The 19,618-nt window shown below is 41.7% G+C and overlaps 1 protein-coding gene across 3 annotated transcripts in view; it reads left to right on the top strand.

The window, feature by feature from the left end:
• Positions 1–19,618, top strand: part of gsk3ba (glycogen synthase kinase 3 beta, genome duplicate a) — a 164,072-nt gene that overhangs the window by 62,522 nt on the left and 81,932 nt on the right. For all 3 annotated transcript variants that reach the window (XM_086006854.1, XM_086006855.1, XM_086006856.1), the window contains exons 2-3: positions 4,180–4,373; positions 19,327–19,410. In XM_086006854.1, coding sequence (XP_085862980.1) covers positions 4,180–4,373; positions 19,327–19,410 — 278 coding nt within the window. The remainder of the gene's footprint in view (positions 1–4,179; positions 4,374–19,326; positions 19,411–19,618) is intronic.

The raw sequence follows: 19,618 nt of genomic DNA, 5'->3' as shown, positions 1-19,618 counted from the left end.
ATTCAATAAGATCATGGCTGATCATCGACCTCAACTCCACTTTCCCGCCCGATCTCCATATCCCTTGATTCCCCTAGAGTCCAAAAATCTATCTATCTCTCAGCCTTGAATATACTCAAAGACTCAGCATTCACAGCACTCTGGGGCAGAGAATTCCAAAGATTCACAAGCCTCTGAGTGAAGAAATTCCTCCTCATCTCGGTCTTAAATGGCCTGTCCCCTTATCCTGAGACGATGCCCCCTAGTTCTAGACACTCCAGCCAGGGGAAATAACCTCTCGGCATCTACCCTGTCAATCCCCTTCGGAATCTTGTATGTTTCAATGAGATCACCTCATTCTTCTAAACTCCAGAGAGTCTAGGCTTCATCTACTCAATCTCTCCTCATAGGACAACCCTCTCATCCCAGGAGTCAATCTAGTGAACTTTCATTGCACCACCTCCAAGGCAAGTATATCCTTCCTTAGATAAGGAGACCAAAACTATGCCCAGTACTCCAGGTGTGGTCTCACCAAGGCCCAGTACAATTGTGGCAAGACTTCCTTACTCTTATACTCCAACCCCCTTGCAATAAAGGCCAACATGCCATTTGCCTTCCTTATTGCTTGCTGTACCTGCATGCTAGCTTTCTATGTTTCTTGCACGTGGATACCCAAATCTCTCTGAACACCAACATTTGAAAATTGCTCACCATTTAAAAATATATTCTGTTTTTCTATTCTTCCTACCAAAGTGAATAACCTCACATTTCCCCACATTATACTCCCTCTGCCACCTTACTGCCCACTCACTTAGTCTATCTATATCCCTTTGCAGACTTTTTGTGTTTTCATAGTTTACTGTCCCACCTAGCTTTGTATCGTCAGCAAACTTGGATACATTACACTCGGTCTCTTCATCTAGGTCATTAATATAGATTGTAAATAGCTGAGGCCCTAACACTGTTCCTTGCGGCACCCCACTAGTTACAGCCTGCCAACCTGAAAACATCTGTTTATCCCTACTCTGTTTTCTGTCCGTTAACCAATCCTCTATCCATGCTACTATATTAGCCCCAATCTTGTGTAATAACCTTTTATGTGGCACCTTATCGAATGCCTTTTGGAAATCCAAATATACTACATACACTGGTTCCCCTTTATCTACCCTGCTAGTTACATCCTCAAAAAAACTCTTAATAAATTTGTCAAACTCGATTTCCCATTCATAAAACCATGTTGACTCTGCCTAATCATGTTAGGATTTTCTAAGTGCCCTGATACCACTCCCTTAACAATGGATTCCGGCATTTTCCCAACGACTGATGTCTGGCTAACTGGCCTGTAGTTCCCTGTTTTCTCTCTTTTCCCTCCTTTCTTGAATAGCGGTGTTACATTTGCTACCTTCCAAACCGCTGGGACCGTTCTAGAATCTAGGGAATTTTGGAGGATCAACACCAATGCATCCACTATCGCTGCAGCCACCTCTTTTAGAACCCTAGGATGTAGGCCGTCCGGTTCAGGGGATTTGTCAGCTTTTAGTCCCATTAGTTTCTCTAGTACTTTTTCTCTACTTATTATGTTAAGTTCCTCACCCTCATTAGCCCCTTGGTTCCCCACCATTTTTGGTATGCTTTTTGTGTCTTCTACTGTGAAGACAGATACAAAATATTTGTTTACTGTTTCTTCCATTTCCTTATTCCTCATAATTTCTCCTGTCTCAGCCTCTAAGGGACCAACGTTTACTTTGTAATGTAGGGAAACACAGCAGCCAATTTGTGCATAGCAAAGATCCACAAACAGCAATAGGAAGATAAAGATAGCACTGGAACGAGACATTATTCAGCTGAGCCTGAGCCATCCCCGATGTCCTTTGCTTGGAGGTTGTGCCTTCAGCGGCCTAGGCCCTAAGCTCTCAAGTTCCCTTGCTAAACCTCTCTGTGCCTCTTCCTGTCTCCTCCGTTAAGTCACTCCTTTAAAACCTACCTCTTTGACCAAGCTTTTTGGTCACCAGTCTTAGTATCTCTTTTATGTGGCTCGGTGTCAAATTTTGTCGGTTAACACTCCTGTGAAGCGCCTTTGGAAGTTTTACTACAGTAAAAGTATATAAATGCAAGTTGTTGTTGCGTGAAACAGAAATTGAGTGGAAGTTTGGTACTGAGAATGAACTTAAGCTGTCTGGGCAGGTCAGATTAAAAAGTGGTTTGTTCCCATTTTTAAAGAACAAGCGCAGCGATGGCAGGTTACACACGCATGAAATATCAGACAATTGTGACTCTTAAGCATAATATTGTCAAGCTTGAGTAGTTACACTACACAACATATGGGGTAAGCGGAGTATTTGAGAGACTTGTGAATATTGAAGCGAGACATGGTATGTTGGTGACCAATCTGCAGGGGGAACAAAGAGAGATGGGAGTTGAAAGCGGAGGGAGCTCCTGCGCTTCTCAAATTGGCTAATGGCGATATGGTTCTTGATACCTATAAAGCAAACGTAACTCGGGAGGGCGATCAGGAATTATACTGTCTCACCATGGAGCAAAGGACTGCCGGAGGGTAGGTATATAGTATTGTAGAGTCCATAGAGGATACGTGGCCTTTCTGCATTTGTGACTGGGAGAACTTTATGGTATGTTGCTTTCCAAGTGCAAGGGTACAGATATGGGACAGATAGAAAAGCTCTTGGAAAGGGAGGATTGTGATTCATGTTGGAACCCATGCCCTAGGAAAGATCAAGTTCAAGGCTTTGCAAGGTCAATTTTAAGAGCTAGGGAATAGATAAAGGCACTAGACCTTGGGGGTAGTAATGTCAGAATTGCTACCAGTGTCATACTGCATCAGATATTGCAAGACGGATAAAGTACATGCATGCATGGCTTCAGGGTTGCTGTCCGAGGGAAGGATTCAGATTTCTCAGACATTGGGACCATTTTTGGGGAAATTGTTCAGGAGACCTAAAGTGGACAGTTACCAGGCTCCTTGCTGAGTGGGTAAATAGAGCAGTGATTTAAATTAGTTCACTCGGTTGGGGGCAATTCATTCTATCAGTTACATCTATTTTTCTTAGAATCTCATAATCTTGCCCTAAAAATTCTACCCCAACAGTAGGAAGGCTGTCTGAGGTTTCCTCCATGAACACAGACACAATTTTAATTTAGAATGTTTGCAAGTGGGGACAGAAATAAAATTTACCCAAGTTTGCAGATGATACCAAACTGGGAGGGGCCACAAACAACAAGGAACTGACTGATCAAATATTGAAGGAACTGGATAGGTTGGGAAGCTAGATGGACAAGTGGCAGATATAATTTAATGTGGACAAATGCAAAGTCATGCGAATGGGAAGAGGGAATATGCAGTAGCAATGTAAGCTAAGTGGTATTCTACAAGACTCAACACTGGAGAGGGATTTAAAGGTATTAGTGGATAGATCGCTCAGTCCATTAGAGCTCTGTGCAGCAGCAGCAAAGAAAGCAAATAAGATTTTGGGCTGCATAGTCAGAAATGGAGCACAAATCTGAGTTTGTACAGAGCGCTGGTCCAACGCCACAGTTTTGTTCCTCATTTTGTGACACACATCCAGGTATTGGGGATGGAAAGGCTCTTAAACACAAGAGGTAGGTGTGAAGAGACACCGAGGCTGACCAGGGGGAACTTGGTTGCGGTTTTGGGGCTGGGGAAGGCAGAGCAGACTGATGGGGTTGTGGTGCAAAGGAGTAAAGTGGAGACGACCAGGCTTCTTGTGCTCCTGAGGACGAGAGATGTACGGTAGCAAGCCACAGGATTGCAAAATGAGAGGAAATGCCAAGAAATAACAAAATTACATCATCCTGTTTTTTTGTTTCTCTTATAAAATCTTTGATGTTATTCCAACTTCATCTCTGGCTTCAGCCTAATATGCGTGACAACATTAATTTTGCATTCGGGGCTGTAAACCAGAAAGTGGGAGAAAATAAAATGTTATCACTGAATACAAATGCCTGAAGTTGCACGTGTTTAAACAGAATACATTTGAGGAATATTGGTTTATGGAAAATTGCTTGTTTTGTGGCCAACATAAAGCAATGGAAAATAGCAACTTGAGAGTTATGTGCCCAGCACCACTTGGTTTATTTTTAGTAAGCAATTGGTTCTGTAATTCATTGTCATTTTGGCTTGGTTTGAACACTGTTCCTGATGTGCTTATTTTCTTTTTGATTTAGGGGACAAAGATGGCAGTAAGGTGACAACAGTGGTGGCAACACCTGGACAGGGCCCAGACCGACCGCAGGAGGTCAGCTACACCGACACCAAGGTGATTGGCAATGGTTCTTTTGGAGTAGTTTACCAGGCAAAACTATGTGACACAGGAGAACTCGTGGCTATCAAGAAGGTTTTGCAGGACAAGAGATTTAAGGTAAGGGACACAATTCATTTTAACTGGAAATTTCAGAACGCAGTTTACAACATTTGTAAAGACGTTTTCCCTTTTGGAAAGGCTGGTTGGAAAAAGAAGCTGCAGCTGAAGTAACCAGAGCTAATCCAAGCTATAAGAAAAATATCTCTCTCAACTTGATCAGTTTGGGGATTTGGAAGTGTGATGCAATCCAAGGACATTTAAATTCAGACTATATGAAATTGAAATATATTTTATGGTTAGACTCCCAAGGAGCAGATCTTGAATCGTGCTTCAGTAAACTTTTAGACATCCACAAAATAGTAGTTGTCTGTCTGACAGGCCATTTGAAAATAATGTTCCATTTGCAGTAACCAGTTGCTAGACTATTTGCATAATTTGAAATTGAGATTGAATACAAGATCACTAGAACTTCACTGCTGTATTGTTACCAAATCAGTTTATCTCAGTACCTTGACAATTGATGGATAATTCCTATATCTGTACCTCAAGTTCAGTTTTGAGATTAAAAGCTGGAAAAATCATGTGGATAAAGTTGAAGTGGCAAAACCTAATGTGGAATAGAATAACGCTTACTTTAGGCACCTTGATGCTGATCTAGTGCAGCCGTGAGTCATTTTGCGTTGTTAGTGCAATAGGTATCAGTGCTCCAACATTGAGCTGACTGGATAACTCTTCCAGTCCAGAAAACCAAGCTGAGATTCTGTCCAGTTGTTGGGATTTTCAGCATTGTTTTTGATCCAAAATTCAGATGCATTTGGCGTGAAAAGGGGACAAAAAGGTGTAAGTTTGCGGGGCTGTTTCGTGCTTCCCAAGGATGCCTGAAATGTGCCTGACAGTGTTTACTCCAACGATATTCTTTTTGGCATTTGAAACGGGCATTGGGCACTTTTTATGTGCTAATGTAGGGCCTAACACCTGTTTAAGGATCCCTCTGGGAAATTGGTCAATGTTGAGCAGCCTAACCAGTGGTCCTTAGGCCATCACCAAAGTTTTGTTCTTTAGCTTACCGTAATATGCTGCACTACTATGGACCGCTACTGGCCCATGCTCCTGCTCCATTCTGCCAACCCAAATTGGATTGCTGGGGACTGGCAAGCTGCCTCAAGGCCACCTAGCACCCCCAGCTTGCCAAATAAATATTATGAAGCTCAATTTCAATTTGGCCTCTGGCTTCTAGTGTGCTGTCCAAGCCTGTTTCTGAGCCTGAGAACTGGCCTAAGCCTATTTCTAGGCCTATGGGGCCACCATACATTACCTTTTCTTTCTCTTTGTTAGTATGGCAAAATAAAATGTAAAATCTCAAATCTTGAATGAAGAAAAATTTGTGTAGCCATTTCAATCAGTTGATTTGTTCCTGACTCCGTTGTTTAAAGAGTCATTTAGGATTGCACTCTCTTGTTTTTCTTTCATAGCAGCAGTTTTGAAGGGCCATATATTTTAAATAGCATCAGCAGGAAGAGCTCCTGTATGTGTTTTCCAAAACTGAAATATTAACTGAGCTGAGTATCTTTAGTAGATGTACACAAACATCCGTATTCATGGTTTACTGGTTCAGTGATTGAGAAATTGTTTAGTGTGCATTTTTTTTTTTTAAGTACACTTTTCCAGGTGTTAGGATGGTCCCTAGTATTTAACCTGTAGCCATGCAGTTAATTGTTGCATTAGCTTAGAATTTCCATGACTTGGATTCTCCTGGCTGGTTATAACAGAGTTGAATAAAGTACATTTTATGAGGGCATTGTAATGTCTCTCAGCCAGTTTAGACTTGCATACATTAAGATTTTGGAGGAGACATGTTTCAAGTATTTTTTAATGCTGAATTGCAATGGTATTTAAATATTAAGAGCACAACACAAGAGGGCACAAGTACAGATTCAAGCAAATTAGAGATTAGAAAAAAATATTTCCTTGTCATGTGGCAAATATATGCAATATTCTCACATCACAAATAGTAAATGCAATATTCTCTCCCCCTTAAACGTGGTGGATAAGTATTGACTTAATGAAATTATTACAAGGTTAGGCATAAACTAAGCAACTCTAGTTCCTGTGTTGCAGAGAATGTGGAATGTCCTTTGCAGTGCAATCATTTGGGGGAATTTTTTAAAAATCATTCCTGGGATGTGGGCGTCGCTGACAAGGCCAGCATTTATTAGCCATCGCTATTTGCCTTTGAGAAGGTGGTGGCGAGCCTCCGCCTTGAACCACTGCAGTCCGTGTGGTGAAGGTGCTCCCACAGTGCTGTTGGGGAGGGTGTTCCAGGATTTTGACCCAGCGACAATGAAGTACGGCGATATATTTCTAAGTCAGGATGGTGTGTAACTTGGAGGGGAACTTGCAGGTGGTGGTGTTCCCATGTGCCTGCTGCCCTTGTCCTTCTAGGTGGGAGGGTTTGGGAGGTGCTGTCGAAGAATGTAGGTTATAATGTATCCTGGTGCTTTGCTCAGTTACCTTTTTGGTGGGTGTGTCAAAAAAATTGACACTATATTGACCAGAAATGTAACTAAAGCATATCAACACCATGGCTGCAAAAGCAGGGAAGAGACTGGGTATGTTGCGGTGAGTGGCTCTCCTCCGGACCCCTCAGCCTATGAACCAACTACAATGTCAGGACTAAGGTGGAATACTTGCCTGGTTTGGTGCAGTTGCAACAACATTCAAGCACAACGCCTTACAGGACAGAGTAGCTTGCTTGATCAGTGCCTCTGCCACTGGAGTCTATCCACCCTGCCGACCATTTGGCTGCACTATGCACTGCAGCAACTTACCAAGGTTACTTGGACTGCATTTCTCTCCTTTGCAACCTCTATCACAGTGCAATAATGACATGGGAACACAATCACCATCAGTTTCTCCTCCCAAGTCGCATGCCATCCTGACTTAGGAACAGGAGTAGGCCATTCAGCCCCTTGAGCCTATTCTGCTATTTAGTTAAATCATGGTTGACCGTACCTCCATTCCATTTACTGGCCTTTGTTCTATATCCTTCAACATCCTTCCCCAACAAAAATCTATTGATCTCTCTCTGTCTTGGAAGTTTCAATTGACTGAGCAACCACAGCCTTTTGGAGAGAGATTTCTAGATTTCTACTACTATTTCTATGAAGTGTTTTCTGACTTCACTCCTAAATGGCTTGGGTCTAATTTTAAGTTTATGCCCCCATTGTTCTGGATTCCTCCAACAGAGGAAATGGTTTCTTTGTATCTACTCTATTGAATCTTTATCATTTTAAACATCTTGATTAGATCACCCAGAGAAGAGGTTTGTGTGAGGCATGGACTTGGGCCGAATGGCCTGTTTCTGTGCTGTAAATACTATGTAATACCTTCAATCTTGTATCCTCAAGAGAATACAAACCAAGTTTATGCAAGCTGTCCTAATTTTAAGCCCACATCATTCTGGTGAATCTGTGCTGTATTTCCTCCAAGGCCAACGTATCCTTCCTGAATTGCAGTGCCTAGAACTGAACGTACTCCAGATGAGTTCTGACCAAGCCTCTATACAATTGAAGCATAACTTCCTCCCCTTTGTATTCCAGCCCTTTGCGATAAAGGCCAGCGTTCCATTAGCCTTTTTGAATGCTTTTTGTACTTGGCTACTGCTTTTAGTGATTTGTGTACATGGACACCCACATTTCTTTGTTCCCCCGCAGCTCCTAGTTTCTCTCCATTTAGAAAATACACTGATTTTTGTTTCTTTGATCCAGAATGCATTACCTCACACTTTCCCCACATTGAACGCCATTTGTTGCACTTAATCTATGTTCCTTTGTAACCTCCTTCTCCCATCTGCAGTGTCACCTGCAAACTTGGACATGCAACTCTCTATTCCTTCATCCAAGCCATTAATATATATGGTGAAAAGCTGAGGCCCCAGTATAATTCCCCAAGGAACGCAACTTGTCACATCCTGACAATCAGAGTATGTACCCTTTATCCTTACTTTCTGTCTCCTACATGTCAACCAATTTCCAACCCGTGTTGCAAGGTTGCTTCCAATTCCATGCGCTTTTATTTTTGCTAATGATCTCTTGTTCAGAATCTTATCAAATGTCTTCTGCATGTCCATATAGATAACATCCATAGACACTCCCTTATTTAAAAAAGAGAGGCTTGCATTTATATGGAGCCTTTCATGACCACAGGACGTCCAAAAGCACTTTACAGTCAATAAAGTACTTTTTGAAGTGTCTCCTAATGTAGGAAACACGGCAGCTAATTTGCGCACAGCAAGCTCCCACAAACAGCAATGTGATAATGACCAGATAATCTGATTTTTCATGATGTTGATTGAGGGATAAATATTGGCCAGGACACCGGGGATAACTCCCCTGCTCCTCTTCGCCTTGGTTTACCATCTCATCCGAAAGCTGGCACCTCTGACAGTGCAGCACTCCCTCGGTACTGCACTGGACTATTAGCCTAGATTTTTGTGCTCCAGTGTCTGGAGTGGGACTTGAACCCACAACCTGAGGCAAGTGCGCTACCCACTGAGCCATGGCTGACACCTACTATGTTAGTGACCTCCCACAAAAACTTAAACTAGATTAGTCAGACATGACTTGCCCTTCACGCAACCTCTGACTGATCAGCTCATATTTGTCCAAGTGCTCAATCACCCTCCCTAATGACAGATTCTAGTAACTTTCTTACAACTGACATTAGACTGACTACAGTTGTCTGGTTTCTCTCTCCCACCATTCTTAAATAATGGAGTGACGTTTGCAATTTTCCAATCCAACGACGCAATTCCCAAATCAAGAGAGCTTTGGAAGATTATGACATCTGCAATTTCCTCACCTTTTAATACCTTGGGGTGGAAACCTTCAGGTCCTGGAGATTTGTTTAAGTCCCATTATTTTCTCCAATACCATTTTTTGACTTGTATTAAATCCAATAAGTTTCTCCCCTTGATTTATTTCTAGTGAAGCACCCTGAAATGTTTGCTATGTTAAAGGAGCTATTTAAATGCAAGTTGTTGTTGCCACATTTCTTGCATACTGTATCTCAAAATATTTTTTAATCCTAACTGCACATAGGACACGGGAGTAAATACTGATGCAAAGTAGCCATATAAAACTTCCACTATGTCCTGAGGAATCCTTTAGCAACCCTATGCGATCCTTTATCACCCTCTGACACCTAACCTATTTAAATTAAATATTACAGTTTTCCACAACCTTTTCTACTGACCTTTTGGCTGCTTTGATTGCACCTTAAGCTGTGCATCATATTTGTCTCGAGTTATTTTCTTTTAATCTGTAGAAGTATTTCTGCTTAAAATTAAGTTAAAATCCTTCATTATGCAATGTTACCAAACTCGGATGCTTTAATGATTTGCATTCAAAGTGTCTTGTTACATTTGGCCCCTTGACTTAGAGGCTTATAGTAAGTGCCAATGATTGATCCCTCCCTCAACTAGATTTTTCACTGAGCTAAATGCTTAGATAAAATCTTTCATTTGTTAAATTTTGACAGTCCTATTATTGCAGTAACAGTTTGGGACAAGTACTTGTAAAATGTATTTAAACTGTTTGTCACAGAGCATTGTCATTAAAAGAAGCATCTTACAAACTTGTGTTTCTAAAAAAGCATATATAGTTTCACTAAACAATGTGCATCAATTCAATAGTCTCGCAGGAGCAGTAGACTTTTGATACGGATTATAGTGTGACCTTCAGTCCCATTCTGTCTTGATTGCTGGAGACAGTGGTAAGTCTCAGTTGAGGTAGTTGCTAATGTTCCTCAGTGTGTTGAAACTGCTGCGTGCGTTAGTGTGCTCACCTGTGCTAACGGGCACAGTGCATAAATCTTAATTGCAGTAGTTCTTACTACCATTCCAGATCTTAGTTGAAATCTTTCTAGTAGCTGGCAAATCCATGTACCGATGCGTACAAATGTCTCTTCCTGCCAGGACTTGCCATTCCTGTGCAAACAATCCGAGTGAGTAAAATAATGGCCTAATTTTTTTTAAAGTACATGAGCACTGCAATAAATGGATTTCTTCAAAACAAAACAAATTCACATGCTTTACACTGCTTTGATGGTGAATGTGGCCTTTCTCTCTCATCATGTGATTGAGGGAGTAATGGGAGGCAGCCAGTTCCTCGGTTAATGCCATTGCAACCTTTGGCTGACCACCAGGAGGCATCAGCAGCTCCCAGTTTCACCTCCCTGCCTTTTGAGGAACACACTATCTCTACTTGGCACATTTTTCACAGTACAGCTGGATTTGCGAACACTGCAGAGTTGAGGAATTGAAGCTGCACCCTCTTCTGTGGGATCTCTTACTGGTGCTCTAGCATGTATTAGTACAATACAGCAGCACCTAATAAATTGATTTAACAGGGCAAATCGATTTAAAAGTCTAGCATACTAAAATTAGTTATTTAGAATGTCCCTTAAAAAACAGGCTAAGTTTTATAACTGAAAATTCACTTTTGGTGCCTGTTAACTACTCCAATTGACATTGCATTGGTTAATTGCTTCAAAATCCTGCCTCAAGCAGTGAATTTCAAAACCTAGCCACCAATAATTGTTGTTGGGTTGTTGAAATTCTGTGACTTGCTATTGATATTAATTTCAAATGTTAATTTAGCATTAAAAGTCCTGTATCTTTTTTGATTGTAAAGGAGCTGAGATGTGCTCTTGTTCTGGAGTATCTGATAATGGCAACCTTTTTTTTTGCTGTGACCTCACATGGCTGCTGGCTGATGTGTCATTCCAAACCGCAGATAATCCATTGATTTTCAGTTGCTAGGGCTGAAGGTCTGTGCTTTTGATCTGGACTTGTCAGGAAGGAAATAAACATTTTGTTTCCCCACACAGGTTTTTTAATAGCCAGCAGAGGAGACTTTCATCCTGTCTAATGAGGTCCCAAAAGTGGAAGGCCACTGCCTTAACCCACTGCACCATCCAGTCCTCCAGAAACACTCTGTCTGTCTATAACGAAACTGTGATTTGGAAATGCAAACCCGTGTTGGGTTTGCTGCTACCAGAAGATATGGAATGCCTTCCTTCATTGAAAACCCTGTAGAAAGGCATACATTGAGAAAGAAAGTGATTGATATTTCTTTTCTGCTTTGCACTGATTTAATTAATTAACTCAATTAGAATTTTTAGTCTGCTTGAAATAAAAATGGCCAAATAGAGACTAGGTCTAATATCTAAAATAGTTTTATATACAGCAAAACCTTGTTCAATGTCTTGAGTCCTGTAAAAAAATCTATCATAAAAATGCAGTTTTGTTGGCCCCTACAAGTTTTATGGTGGTGATTATTGATTGTTGCCTTCCCTTGGAGTTGGATTGTACTCTGAACACACAGTTTCACCTGGTGATCATTACTGAGAGCTGATATCATCCTTTGTGACTGACCATAGCAGGTTACAGGAAACTTTGTGCTATCCGGCACCGACGGGACCGAGCTGTTGCCGTCCCATCAAAACTGCCGGACAAACCAGCGCTAATGTTGAAACATACGGAGATTTTGAGCTCCGTATCTGGCAACAAACCCTGTTGCTTACAGCTTCTAAACAGTCGGCCGTACCTTGCAAGCGTCTCTGTAGCTTGGCAACAGCTTCAGCGAGACCTTGCAGAGCCTGACTGGTGGGGGGAAAAAAAAGCAACGAAAAGAAAAAAAACCTAACGAAACGGCTCCTGATTTTTGCCGGTGGCTCGAGCATTCCGGACAGTTAACCTCTGGATAAACCAAAGTTTCTTGTATTACTCCTTAACGTCGGTGCAGCATTTGATATGGTGAACCAAGCAATCCTTTTCCATCTCCTTTTGTCTGTTGTCTAGCTCAATTGGATTGACCATGTGTAGTTCTCCTATCTATCTATCTCTCTAAATGCAACCAGAGCATCTCCAGCAAAGGCTTCTCTCTCCATTCCTGCACTGTCACTTCAGGACTTTCTTAAGGATCTATCTTTGAACCCCTCTTATGCATATACTGCTCTCGGCAACATTATCCACAGGCATGGGTTCAGCTCCCATGTGTATGCTGATGACGCCCAGCTCTACTTCATGCCTCTTAACCCCACGACCACTTCTGTTGTCAGACTCTCTATCCAACATCAAATCATGGTTGAGTAGCATGTTCCTCCAACTGAATGTTGGGAAGACTGATGTCATTGTTATTGCCCCTGCCATTTTGTCCATTCCCTTGTCACTAATTCCATCCTACTTCCTAGCCACGTGCTTGGGCTGAACCAAACTGGCCTTGGTGCCTTGTTGAACCCAGACTGAACTCCAAACCCCACATCCTGGTCCTGTGACAAAGATGTATTTTTGTCTGTATTAGATTATTGATTTGGTTTTTGTTAAACTAATAACAGCATGACGGGTTTACAAAATGACCAGGCATTTTCGGTATATAACAACCCAAACCGAGACGAGTTGTCTGTGTGGATTCCCTGGGCTATGCATGTGTAAATTGGTAATTTTCAAGATAGTTTTAGATGGATATTAGGAAGTTTTATATGTTCATTGGGATAGCTCAGGCCATTTAAACATCATTCCCCCAATATACTCTAATTGGCTCAGTCTTAAGTAGTGAACAGGATCTTGAACTGGTTAAAGTTCTGTTGCTGGCCCTGGGTTGGAAGGGGGAGGGGAGGGAAAGCTGTTGGTTTTTGATGGTTCTGTTTCAGGCCTCTGGGAAAGGGTCAAGGTCAATGATTGGCTATAGAGCCTGATAACTTTGGCCAGAATCCTCCAATTGGGGGTTTAACAATGATTGGCTGAGACCAGCTAAGCAGTTTATATACAATAGAAGGCCCAGGTTAGTTTGACTCTGATTTTGACTCGCCACCTAAGTGAACATCTACTTTCAAGATTCAGTTAGTTGAGCTATAGAATTTTACAGCATAGAAGGGGGCCATTCAGCCCATCATGTAATTGCTAGAGCAATCCAAAACAAATCTCTCTGCCTTGCACTCTCCACATAGCCATGTATCTTCCTCTGTTTCAAATATTTATCTAATTTTCCCTTTAAAGGAGGTAATGGTCTCTGCTTCAGCCAACCCCTCCATCACCAGTGCACTGTGGCTGCAGTATCTACAGGATGCACTGCAACAACTCACCGAGCTTACTTCAACAGCACCACCTTCTCCTGCAGCCACTGCCACCAGTACCTTTCTCTAATGGGGCACTCAAAACTTCCACGGTACTCTTTAACTGTACCTAACCAATGTTTTGTACAAAATTTACATTACCTTTTTACTTTTGTAAAACACACATGCTGTTGGCTTTAAAAAAAAAAAAAAAAAAAAAAAAAAAAAAAAAAAAAAAAAATTAATCTACCTGCACTTGACTTTAAAGGAATTATGTATTTGAACTCCTCGGTCTTTTTATCTAGCCACACCCTTCAGCGTCTTTTGATTGAGTGTACTCTCCCATTGCTTGTTTTTCCTCCCAAAATGTATTACAGGAAACTTTTTTTTATCCGGCACCGGCGTGGTGCCGGTTTATCAAAAAGTCCGGATTACAGAGAGGTATAGTAAAAGGTACGAGAGCCCCATACACGGCCACAGATTCAGGTGTCCCTGTTGCATAGCAACAGGTGCAGGAACCCCGGCCACAGATCCAGGCGTCCCTGTTGCATAGCAACAGGTGCAGGAACCCCAGTTACACGGCCACAGATCCAGAAATGGCCACTAATATGAAGTAAAACTTACCTGAACCTACTCCTGAATTTTGCCGGTTAACAGAGATTTCTGGTTATTGAGGTGCCGGTAAATCGAGAGTTTCCTGTACTTAGCAAAAGTAAATTGTATTTGCCACCTGTCTGCCCATTTTACTATCTTATCCATATCTTCCTAAAAATTTTTTTAGTTTGCCAAAACCGCTATTTATGTTTCATCAGCAAATTGAGAATGTACCCTATGCCCAAATCTAAATTAAACATACGAATTAGGAGCAGGAGTAGGCCACTCGGCCCCTTTTATTTTTCTCCAAATGTAGTTGGGGGGTTTCACAGAGCCGAACTCCCGCTGGTTCTCTGTCCCCTCTCGTGCAGCTTTTTCTCTCCTGCTCTCCTGGAGGCTGACAGATAGAAAAAGAAGGAGCACCTCCCTTCCCTCCTAACTTCCTTACTCGCCAAACTCGCAGGTTTACACTCTGTTCCAAGCTGCACTCCTATCATCTATGTATAACGAGAACAAAAATGGACCCAGCACCTGAGCCCTGGAGTTATTCCACTTCCAATCCTTCTTCAATCTGAGCAACACTCATTAACCCTAACTCTTCGTTTCTGTCTGTCAACTAAGTTTCTATCCACACTGCTACATTTCCTTTTACACCATAGATACACATTTTTCTATGGCACTTCTTTAGGCACCTTATTGAACACCACCTGAATCCATATGGACTACAGTATATTGACTGCATTCCCTTCTTGAGCACAGATATTGCATTGGCAATTCCAGTCCCATAGCTCAACTTGCATGTTTAAAGAGGAGTGAAAAATCATAGCCAGAGCTTCTGCTATTCTCTCTGACTTCTATCAACAGCCCAGATGTATGCCAATAGGTCTGTGACTTATTCATCTTGAGGCTTTTCAGAACCAATTCTTTTTGTAGTTATCTATAATTTCTTTTTTTTGTAGTAAATTACATTCTCACTTCCGTCATTTGTAAAAGTTGCTTCAAAATATTTTAAGATCTACACCATACCTTTGCCCTCCATAATTAGATTCCTCCTTCATCCCTCAGTGGTCCTACCCTCTCTTAACTATTCTTTTACTTTTTATATGCTTACAAAAATCATTAATTTTTCCTTTTACATTACCTGCTAGCCTTTTTCACATTCCTTATTAGCCCACCTAATCTCCCTTTTTACCTCCCCACTACACTTTTTATTCCTGGTTTTTTTTTCCTGTACTGTTAGTCCTAACTTTATCATTTGCCTTCCTTTATAAGCTTTATTTTTAGGCTCTTTATTTATCCAAAAAGCTCTCTTCTTTTGGTGCACCTCCCTTTTTTTACCCATGTAGGAATATATTTTGCACTGTCGTCTTGTATTTTTGAAGATTTCCCATTGCTGTTCCATAAACCTATTTGCTATTTTCCCCCCAGTTAATTTGGGCTGGATCCTTTCTTATCTACTGAACTTTGCCTTTTTCTAGTTCATCGCCCTTATCTTTGACTGATCCTCTTCTATGCTTTCATTGAACATTGTAGTGTTGGTCACTATTTCCCAATTGTTGTCCTACTCTCTCTCAGAACAAAATCAAGTGATAATGCTTTCCTTGTTGGATTAGAAGCATCCAAATCTAGGAAGCAAATCAGGATACATTCTCAGTGTTTCCCAGTTTGGCCCTGTGCATGAACTTTATTGCAGTCTTTCTTGGGATAGTTAAAATCATCCTATATTACAATGCTGTTCTTGCATATCTCCCTCAACTGTCTGCAGATCTCATCATCACTGTATGGTGGCCTGTAATGCTTGCTAAGAATTGTACCGTTTCACTTCCTATTTCTTAATTGTATGCATATGAATTCTGTCTTAACTCAACTTCCTAAAACAACAACAACTTGCATATATATAGCTCTTTTAACGTAGTAAAACATCCCAAGGCACTTCACCGGAGCGTTATCAAACTAAATTTGACACCGAGCCATATAAGGAGATATTAGGACAGATGACCAAAAGCTTGGACAAATAAGTAGGTTTTTAGGACCAGATGAGCTGAGTCAGGTGATATGGAGGTGGAAGTATGCAGTCTTGGCGATGGCACGGATATGTGGTCAGAAGCTCATCTCGGGGTCAAGTACAACACTGAGGTTGCGAACGGTCTGGTTCAGCCTCAAACAGTTGCCAGGAAGAGGGTTGGAGTCGGTGGTTAGGGAACAGAGTTTGTGACGGGGACCGAAGACAATGGCTTTGGTCTTCCCAATATTTAGTTGGAGGAAATTTCTGCTCATCCAGTACTGGATGTCTGACGAGCAGTCTGACGATTTAGAGACAGTGGAGGACATCCTTGTGTTCTAGCACAGTGATAGAATTCTTTACTAATACTGTCAACCTGCCCTCCCTTTTTCCCCGCCCTATTTTTCCTAGAAATGTTAGAACCAGGGATATTACATTCAGTCTTATTCAAACGTAAGGCAAGGCACTATTGTAGTTACTATATCGTATCTCTCTATAGTTAATAATGCTCTGAACTCTCCAATTTTATTCTGAATGCTTTGTACATTCACAGACGTACTACTCCATTCTGATTTCAATTTTTGGGAATGTTACCCCTTACTGTTTTTCCTTGTTTTCTTATATAAATTTTTGATATCTATTGTCCCTTTTAAAACTCTGTTTTTCTCTCACTATATCAAAGCTTCTTTCCTATTTGAAAGGTAACTTGGAGGAAACATTATTTTGATATAGCAAGGAGGATGGGGAGGGGAGAAAATCAGCCCCATACTGTATGACACTGATTTCTGTTCAAATTGTCTATTGATTTATAGTCTGAGCTTTGGTCTGATGGGAATGTATATTCAATCTGCCTACCAGAAAGAAGAGAATCACATGGCAGTCCATGATGCCCTCCAGTACGCTGAAGTACAGTGCCAAGAATTCTCTTTGATCCTTGGGCCGCGCTATTGTTTACCTAGATATCCAGATCATGGCAGGCATGAAGGCGGCTCATGGGATTGGTCAGTAATACTGAACCCGAACGGAATATTACATAGGATATACGGCACAGAACAGGCCATTTAGCCCAACCAGTCCATGCCGGTGTTTATGCTCCACACGAGCCTCCTCCCGTCTTTCCTCATCTAAATCTATCAGCATAACCCTCTATTCCCTTCTCCCTCATATGCTTGTCTAGCCTCCCCTTAAATGCATTGATACTATTCGCTTCAACCACTCCCTGTGGTAGCGAGTTCCACATTCTCACCACTCTCTGGGTAAAGAAGTTACTTCTGAATTCCCCATTGGATTTCTTGGTGACTATCTTATATTGATGGCCTCTAGTTATGCTCTTCCCCACAAGTGGAAACCTCTCTCTATCCACTCTAAAATTATTCATAATTTTATAGACCTCTATTAGGTCACCACTCAGCTGCCTTTATTCAAGAGAAAAGAGACCCAGCCTGTTCATCCTTTCCTGATATGTATACTCTCGCATTTCTGGTATCATTCTTGTAAATCTTCTCTGCACCCTCTCCAGTGCCCCTCTATCCTTTTTATAATATGGCGACCAGAACTGCATGCAGTACTCCAAGTGTGGTCTAACCAAGGTTCGATACAGGTTTAGCATAACTTCCCTACTTTTCAATTCTATCCCTCTAGAAATAAACCCTAGGGCTTGGTTTGCTTTTTTAATGGCCTTGTTAACCTGTGTTGCAACTTTTAGTGATTTGTGTATTTATACTCAGAGATCCCTTGTTCCTCTACCCCCACCCAGACTCGCACCCTCCAAGTGATAAGTGACCTCCCTATTCTTCCAACCAAAATGTAATACCTCCCATTTATCTGTGTTGAACTTCATTTGCCAATTATTTGCCCATTCTGCAAGTTTATTAATGTCCTCCTCAGTATTGACTCGCCCCCAATTTGGTGTCATCCGCAAATTTAGAAATTGTGTTTTTGATTTCAAAGTCTAAATCGTTAATGTAAATTGTGAACAACAGTGGTCCCAGCACTGATCCTTGTGGAACACCGCTGTGAATAGCTACCCTTTACTCCTATTCTGCTTTCTGTCCTGAAGCCAGCTTGCAATCCATTCTGCTACTTGTCCCCTGACTCCGCATTCTCTGACCTTGTTCATCAGTCTATTATGGTGTACCTTATCGAAGGCCTTTTGAACATAAGAAGCAGGAGTAGGCCAATCGGCCCCTCGAGCCTGCTCCGCCATTCAATAGGATCGTGGCTGATCCAATCTTGGCCTCCACACCACTTTCCCGCTCTCTCCCCATACCCCTTGACTCCGTTGTAGTTCAAATGTCTGTCAATCACCGCCTTGAATATATTCAATAACTCCGCCTCCACAGCTCCAGGGTAGAGAATTCCAAAGATTCTCGACCCTCAGAGAGAAGAAATTGCTCCTCATCTCCGTCTTAAATGGGCGACCCCTTATTCTGAAACTATGCCCCCTAGTTCTAGATACCCCCACTAGGGGAAACATCCTCTCAGCATCCACCCTGTCAAGCCCCCTCAGAATCTTGTATGTATAGACAGCTGTCTATATCCTGTCCCGCATGGAGTCCTGCTCCCACATCACTCCTATATTTACTGACCTACGCTGGCTGCCTGCCACCCAAAATAGTAAATTTAATTTTCCCGTCGCCAAACTCTTTCATGGCCATGTACCATCCCACCTCTGCAACCTCTTCCAGATTTGCACTCCCTGCTCTCTCTTTCCTGCCGCCGCCACCGCCCCCCCCCCCCCCCCCCAACAGTCTTGAAACCTTTGACACTGGCCTATTGTGCATGACTGCTCCCTGCATCCCATTGTTCTGGCAGAACCTATAGCCACATCAGCCTTAATCTCTCAATCTCCCATGCTAATACTCTGCTTTCCTCCTTTTGAAAGCCACCAAACCCACCTTTTTGACCTAGCTTTTGGTCACCTCCTAATCTGTCTCTACATGGTATCTGTTTCCCAGTCTGTTTCCATATCAATGCAAGTTGTCAGTGATAAGTGATTGGAGCAAGTTCAACCGGATAGGGCATCCTCTGTGGCTTCAATCTGGTCATGTTTTAAGTAGGATAGCAAAATACTGCAGATGTTGGAAATCCGAAATAACAACAGAAAATGCTGGAAAAACTCAGCAGGTCAGGCAACATCCGTGGAGAGAAATTTGAGTTGACGTTTCGGGTTTGACCTTTCAAAACTGTTTTAAGTAGCTTGGTTGGCAGTAGTATTGGTCTGGTGCATACATACTTAACAATCACGATCGGGTGCTAGTTAATATACCGATAAACAATTACTGATTTTTATTTTTACAGAATCGTGAGCTGCAGATAATGCGAAAACTGGATCATTGTAATATCGTCCGATTACGATACTTCTTTTACTCCAGTGGAGAAAAGGTACGTGTGTGCGCGTATGTGTGTGTCTTTCCAAAATGTCAAATCATGGTACGTTTCAGTGTCTTTTTATTTGATGTAAAATTAATATTTGAATCCAGCTTTTCTATTCCGTTTTACAGGTGCACACAAAGCTGAGCTCTATCACCTAAATCCTCAATATTCTAAGAATTGCCTAAACTTTTTTTCTTTTGGGTTTTCTTGGTAATTA

This window comes from Somniosus microcephalus, chromosome 14, assembly GCF_052327205.1.
Source record: "Somniosus microcephalus isolate GS21.2 chromosome 14, FLI_Smic_1.0, whole genome shotgun sequence".
Lineage (NCBI taxonomy): Eukaryota > Metazoa > Chordata > Chondrichthyes > Squaliformes > Somniosidae > Somniosus > Somniosus microcephalus.
This window is presented reverse-complemented; position numbering and strand designations above follow the sequence as displayed.